The sequence below is a fragment of the Monodon monoceros genome, unplaced genomic scaffold, assembly GCF_005190385.1.
Source record: "Monodon monoceros isolate NGI ecotype Baffin Bay Population unplaced genomic scaffold, NGI_Narwhal_1 Super_Scaffold_12, whole genome shotgun sequence".
Classification (NCBI taxonomy): Eukaryota; Metazoa; Chordata; class Mammalia; order Artiodactyla; family Monodontidae; genus Monodon; species Monodon monoceros.
Genome location: NW_021703768.1, coordinates 397,871 through 405,219, shown reverse-complemented (window position 1 = coordinate 405,219; position 7,349 = coordinate 397,871). Strand labels below are relative to the sequence as shown.

General features: G+C 54.6%; 1 protein-coding gene across 2 annotated transcripts in view; it reads right to left on the bottom strand.

Annotated features, from left to right (window-relative positions):
• NADK (NAD kinase) overlaps positions 1-5,660 on the bottom strand; it is a 23,400-nt gene extending 17,740 nt beyond the window's left edge. Inside the window, exon 1 of one of the 2 annotated variants that reach the window (XM_029216775.1) lies at positions 5,526-5,660. In XM_029216775.1, the coding sequence (XP_029072608.1) occupies positions 5,526-5,638 (113 nt within the window). In that variant the 5' untranslated portion in view covers positions 5,639-5,660. Of the gene's footprint in view, positions 1-4,363; positions 4,429-5,525 lie in introns of those variants that run through there. The other variant, XM_029216777.1, reaches the window with a different exon arrangement.
• Between the last annotated feature and the right edge of the window lie 1,689 nt (positions 5,661-7,349).

Genomic DNA, 7,349 nt, shown 5'->3' with positions numbered 1-7,349 from the left:
ACGGTGGGGCTGTGCCCTCGCAGCGTCTGGCCTCCCTGGGCCTCCCAGAGTAGAGCCACCGGCTACGGCAGACACGCCAGGATAAGCCGCGACCAGCCAGCTGCTTGTGGCTAGCCAGCCCCAAGGGGGATTTTAGGGGACGTTCCCAGCAGCTGCCGAAACCATTTGTTTCGGGAATCCTCCCTGTTTCTCCCCTGCTCGGCACTGGCTGCCAACTTTCGCTTTTGGTTGGTGGAAATGAAACGTGTGTTTGGGACGAGCTGACCAGCTCCAAGGCCGGGTTAATTCCACTAGTGTGCACCCGGGCACCCTTCCCATTTGTGAGCACAAAGTGCTATCTGGGCATTTTGCCAGTTGATTCTGACGTCTGTCTACCGTTGAGGACCGTCTGTGTTGGGGAAGTGTTTGTTTGGGATTCCATACTGGTCATCCTTTGAAGAGGATTTGCGACAGATCTGTCTTTTGGTGTGTGAACATGTATCCCATCTACGTGATTGGTATCTTCGTTGTCTTATGTCAAATGGGAAATTCAGGCTCAATTCATTAAAAACAATTTTTTAGCTATGAAAGTATGACAAAGAAAAAGAAAGATGATTTTTTCTAACCAACGTATGGCAACAGTATTCTTTAGACTCCGGAGAAAATTGGTTAAGATGAAACTTTTGAAATTCCCAAACTGATTCTTTTGCATACGCAGTTAGAGAAAGCTAGCTTGATAAAATACTGTTTTCAGAATTCTGACCCTGAGAGAACAAAAATATGCCTAGGAAAAAACTTGAAGTTAACTCTTATCGTGTTCTTGAAATACAAACACAGCCCACTTTGCCTGAGACTTCAGCCTTGGGTTAATTAGTAAAACCTCAAGACAAAAAAAAGGAGGGGGAAAAAAAGCCTTTTAAAATTGAGTGTAAATTTGACCATTTGGACTGTTATTCATAAACTGATAAGTTTAGTTGCAATGCCTAATTCATGAAATGTAAAAAGATGAAACAATTGAGACCTCTGCCTGGATGGATGTATGTCTCAATATGTGTCTTTGGCTTTGGTTAATTTGCAAAGAGCTCTATTTAATTGGCTTTAAAAGAAAAAGTAAGCACTTACAAATCAAACAAATCTCAATTTACCTACTTCCTGTCTTCTTGCCAAGACTAAAAGTAAAACTAAAGATGTCTGGGTTTCTTTTTTATTTATTTGTTTATTTTTGGCTGTGTTGGGTCTTCGTTTCTGTGCAAGGGCTTTCTCTAGTTGCGGCAAGCAGGGGCCACTCTTCATCGCAGTGCGCAGACCTCTCACTATTGCGGCCTCTCTAGTTGCGGAGCACAGGCTCCAGACACGCAGGCTCAGTAGTTGTGGCTCACGGGCCTAGTTGCTCCGCGGCATGTGGGATCTTCCCGACCAGGGCTCGAACCCGTGTCCCCTACATTGGCAGGCAGATTCTCAACCACTGCGCCACCAGGGAAGCACTATGTCTGGGTTTCTTAAACACACATCTTGTAACACATTAAAGAGAAATTGTGCTATGAAAAAGTGTATGTTTTTAGAGGTTATGGAATATGTTCTTAAGTCTGCCCATCAGAAAATACTGATATAACAAATAGTTCAATTATTTGTTTCTTGGTTTTGTTAAGGTTTTCAAGGGTTAAAAATTGTAATGTGTAAAAATGATAAGGGAAGCATTTCAGTGTGTAAAGCAAGTAGGATATGTGTTGTCGGAGAAGAAAAGTATAAAGAACGGAGATATTTTCGTTGAGGAAAAATGATGACAATAATTTTGTCTTACCGCTGGTTGGATGGGAAAAAAAGGACAAATTTGTATGGATCCAAAAAGTGATAAAATGTTTGTGAAAAAGTAACTTTGAGAAAAGAATTTTGTATGTTGTTAGGATTAAGATTAGACTAAATTTAATTACGTAAATGAATTTTGTTACTAACAGTAAACTGATACAAGACTAAATTTTGTTTTCTCTCTCTGTTAAGAGAAAAATATTTTTTCTAAACTAATTAGGATTATTTGGTATGTTAAATTATATGGAAAACATTTGATAACTTTCAGACCTTACTGTTGAACTGAGTAAGAAATTTAAAAATTCTGATGGAAAGCTGTTTTGTTTCTAACCATACTTTTGACCCCGATGTTCAGGACGGAAAAAACTGTCCAGTGAAGTTGTCACAGAGTATAGCCACTCATGATGTGTACGCTGGCTCTAAGTTTACTGCTGAAAGCACGTGCACAATGTCTGTGTGAGAACTGGATACAAATGATAAGATGTATGGCCATAAAGCGTTTCCCGATTAACATACCTCTGAGCCTGTTCATGATATCTGATTCGTTTTCCCCCAACGTGGACAACTAGGCAAATATATAAACAAAATGAGGCCTAGCACCTAGGGACATGAATGGACCCAGAGCAGGCATCTGAGCCACTCTGGCTACACTGGAAAAATATATTGACTATCAATCAATGCTTTCTATGGAAAGAGTTACAATTAAAAGGGGAAAATGATGGAGGAAATTTTCACGTACTGAGGTATGTATGGGGAAGTCATTCTGGCTTACACAGGATTTCATCTGAACTTTAGGCTAACCAAAACAGCCTGTTTATGGGCTATTAAACATACACTGCACATCTGCTTTAACTATTAAGAAACAATACATTCAGAGACTAATATGAAGATGCATTTTATTATCTTCATTGTAAAATGTCTACCAATTTTCAAATGCTTGTCCAGGTACTATGACAAAGTCATCAAGGAGAGAGGTAATGTTCTCATAATACAGAATATTGATGGTAAGCACAGAGCTTGAAGTTATTTCCAATTCTGTGTCCATTCCCCAAATTAGGCAGGACTATGCCCCACTTCAGCAAGAAGTAGCCAAGAGGGGTCATTGCCCCATTCCCTCAAACACTTGGGGAAAACTGAAACAGAAATGGAACTAAACCCGAGCTCCCCTGCCAAGTTGATAACTAACCTCTCTACCCAAAACCTTATTCCCCTTCCTGTTCCGTACCCGGCCCTCCCCAAGACTGAGGAGTACCAAAGGAAAGGGGGATTGAAACGGAGCAGGACGCTATGGTCCTTTCCCAAACCCCCGCCCCGCCCCTCCGTGTCCTCGGCCCGCCTTTTGTCTGTGGAAAACCTTGAGCCAAAGAATAGCTTTAATCAGAGAAGCGAGAGAACACAGAAACAGAGGAAAACAGTCAAAGGAGACCAAATAATAATAGTGCAGTCATTAGGCAAAGTCAAGGACCTCTGTTCCCCCTTAAGGGCCGTAGGTAATATTCGGAGCCCTCCCCTGGGAGCCGTCTTGTAGACACTGAAACCCCACCAGGTGGAAGAAGTGAACTACATGAGGACCGGACGCTGGCCTCGAGGAAATGGAAACAAACCGACCCTGGAACTGAAGAGTAACTCTACCTAAAACATCGAGATGACGCTGGTCAGACCACCGATGACCAGCTTCATGATGACCGTCAGAGCTGACTGCATTGTGTCTGCACGTAGCCCCCTCCCTCTGTCTATAAAAGCTCTTGCCCCCTTTTTGGGCGGGGCAGGACCCTTGGACAGGCATCCGCCCTCCCCGCCCCCCCTTTTGCTGGCCTCCGAAATAAAGCAACCTTTCCTTACCTACCAACATCTATCTCTCGAGAATTGGCTTTCGAGCGGCGAGCAGCCGGACCTGGGTTCGGTAACAAGGGCAGCACCCCCGGTAAAGAACCGCCCTCCCCTTCGTCCTGCGGGTTACCGGGGCCTCCTCTCCAGCGCCCAGCGATCTCCCGGGGCGCCGCCGCCGAGCCCACCCCACGCCCACCTGCACGGCAGGCCCGGGAGCACCTGAAACCCGGGGTCGGCGTCCGCGCTACCGCACCTGCCTGTCCGGGTCCGCGGGTCCCCGCGGCAGAGCAAAGGTCACGGCCGGAGCCGAGCGCGTCGTCCAGCAGGAAGTGACGACCACCCGACTCAGGCCCGGCACCCTGTGGCGAGGCGGCCCCCCCACGAGGACCAGAGCGCACCAGACGGGGAGGCAGTGACCAGGGGTTCCGGGGTGGTCGGGTGGGCGCTGGGCTCGGAGCGCAAACGCGCCTTCCGAGGATAAATAACGCGACACGGACCCCTAACTGACCGCTCCGCGTGAGGGCCGGACCCGCCAAGCCGCCCCACAGCGCGGACGCGGGGGGCGAGATCCGGCCGCCCGGACGCCTGCGCGGGCGCCCGGGGCAGGGGGCGGCCGGCCAGCGCCTCCCGGCTCCACACCCCGCGGTAGGCAGGGCAGCCCCAGTCCCCGCGACCCCCGCTCCGCCCCCACGACCCCACGACCCCAGGACCGCGGGCGGCGGGCCGGGCCGAGGGGCCGCTCACTCACCGTTCGCTCGCCGGGCCGAGCCCGCGGGTCCCGCCGCCCCGCCGCCGCTCGCAGTCGCTAGCCGGTCCCCGGCGCCGCGGCCGCCCCCTGCCCCATGGCCACCCCCTGCCCCACGGCCACCCGGCCCGCGGCGCCGGCCCGCCTAGCATCAATACCGCCACGCCGCCAGTGCGCACGCGCGCCCCCGTCTGCCGCGCGCATGCGCCTCCGGAGCCATACGCAAGCGCTCCGCGCCCGCCCCGCCCCGCGCGTGTGGGGCGGCCCGCAAGGACACCGGGCAGGGACTAGGGGCGGGACTGGGGGCGGAGTGGAGGCCTGGGGGGTGGGGCGCGGGGGCAAGGACGGGGGCCGTGCTGGGGGCCGCCGGGTGGGGAGGAGCGCCGGCCCCAGGAGGACCCCTGGTTCCCACTCACCACGCTGTGTCCCAAGCACGTTCGCTGGACCCGGGCCCCGCCCCGCCCCCATCCGCCATCGCTCCTCTACCCCGCGGGTCAGGTTGGCTGGCGGCGGCTGCCGCCAGTGGTGACACCGACCGCCGCGTGCTCCGTAACTACTGGGGTGTGGCCCTGCTTAGAAGAGAAGGAAAGTGTTTTCGGAACCAAAACTCGGTGTGAGCAGCTGCGACGGAACTGCGCCCCTCGGCTGCCGGCACAGCTGGAGGGAGCGGCCTGGCCCCGGCCCTCGTGGGCCTCGCCCACCCCAAGCAGCCCGGCGAGTCCTTGCACACCACCTGGACCTGAGGGGCCCTGGGCCGGGCGTCTCAAGTAGGGCCCCTCGAGGGTGATTTGCCAACACTGTTCTTCCTCCCTCCCCCCATCCCCTCACTGGAGGACCCAGAGAGGAGGGAGGAAGGGGGCCAAGGGGGAGCTGCGCCCCCGCGCCCCCATGTCCAGGCACGGTGGGTTCCCCCAAGGCATGCTGAATTGACGCGTTATCCACCACCACGGCATTGAATCGAGTGTCCCAGCGGTGTGCCTAGCTCCTGGGATGCGTCCGTGAATAAGCTGATGCAGGGCCACTGTGGATGAGCCCGGTCGGCTGTCAGCTACTACTGTTCCTTCTCTACCCCAGGGCCTCCGGGACACAGAGCGCCTGGCTCAGGCCACGTGTGGACCGGAGCCCCCTGCAGCAGCCTGGTCTCTAGGTTTCTCCAACCCCATACCTGCCGCTGACAGTCTTCTCTGGCCGGGACTCCTCGCCCTGTGTTGAGACCTGGAACACAGCTGGGCACAGCAAAGGACACCTGTCACTGCTGTCCTGGGACCACTGGGCCATGGGGTTATCAAGGGTGAGTGGAAAGGGGGGCAAGGATGGCGGGAATTTGGGGGGATTTCTCAAGCTCCGTAACTTCCCCATCTGGTTATTTTGTAAACCCAACCGCTTCCCCAAAGTGACCCCCCAGCCACACCCACAGAAGAGAAAAGCCTTTTGAGCTGTATTTTTGGATATGAGCATTAACATAATACTACTAATGCTTGGCCAGGCCTCCCAAGAACCTTCTAGAGCAGGGACAGTCTGCAGAGAAGGCAGCTCCGGCCTGGTAACTAGCCAAGGTCACACAGCAGGCACCCTTCCTGTGCCCTTTCTAAAAGGAACTTGTGCAGGTGTGTGGCTGTAATCATGGCAGTCTGTCCATTCTGGACCCCAGGCAGGAGCACTTCCCCATTTCAGAAATGAGAAAACGGGGGCTGTGGCTTCCTCCATCAGAGCCTGTTGTGCAATCTCCCAGCAGGCCCTGGGCCCACTCCGGGGATTCCGGAGCCTCCCAGTCACACCCCGCAATCCAGAAGGCCAGTGCTGGGAGGGGCACTTCGGGGCCTCCCGAAGGTTCCTAGAGGAGATCTTGCTTGGGCTGAGGGCCAAGGCTGAGCTGGAATGAGCCGGGCAGTGGTGGGGACAGGGAGGGGTCAGCAGCAGGGACGCAGGCGGGCGTGGGGGTGGGGGATGGGTGCCAGTCAGGCCAACGTGGGCAGTGGGCTGGGCAGACGATGCCGCGTCTGCTTCAGAGGGTCTGTGTTCGGGAAAGGCCAGAGGTGTAAACTTTCCCAGTGCTAGAGGTGCAGGACTCGCTTAATTTGGTATTTGTTTCTTTGTGTTCTTTTTCTTAAACATGGCTCCCCTACTGTTTAAGCTTTAGACCCCCCAAAACCTGGACTCCTACTCTTCTGAGGGCTGAAAGATGGGGGACCACAGAGGATGCAGTGGATAGGGCTGCCTCTCCAAAGCTGGACTCATTCAGGCAGGGGGGTGCCCTTGGATTTGGGGTGCAGGGTGTGGAAAGGGTTTTCCTCTTTGGGGTTCTGCTCCCAGCTCTTGGGGAAGTAGGCCTCAGCTGTGCCTGCTGGAGGGGAATGGGGTAGAGGGAGGCTTCCCAGCACCCAAAAAAGGAAGTGGCCAGGGGCCTGGATGACAGGTGTGGCCGGGAGGCACCGAGGCTCCCTGTGGACAGGGAGTGTCTCAGGCTATCCAGAGGCCACCTTCCCCAGTTCTGGCCTCCAGCCAGCATGCCCTGGACAAGTCCGGCCCCTTCTGTCCCACTTTTCCCAGCCCTCCCCAGGGGCCAGTGTCCGGAATCACGGACTTGGCGGTCTGGTTGGGCTGGCTTTGGGATCGGGCAGCCCCTCTTCTTGCCGGGCCACTAAGTGCCAGGCGCACAATACTGCAGGGAACAAACCCTCCAGGTGTTCGGGCGGGGGCACGGCCTGCTGAAATCCAGGAAGAGCGCTGCCAGAGGGTAGCTAGGCCGAGGGAACCTGGCGGGCGGCGGGAGCCTGGGCGGGGTGGGGGTGGGGGTCTCTGAGAGCGAAGTCGTGAGCAGCCCTTCCCTGCTCTAGCACCTCACAGATGTGGGACTCGCCAAACTCTCACAAGGTGTCTAGGAGCAGGTGCTTTTGTTGCAGTTTTCACACGGGGAATCAAGAGGCACAGAGAGGCCAAGTAACTGGCCCCAGATCACACAGGGAGGACGTGAAGGGGCAGAATTTGG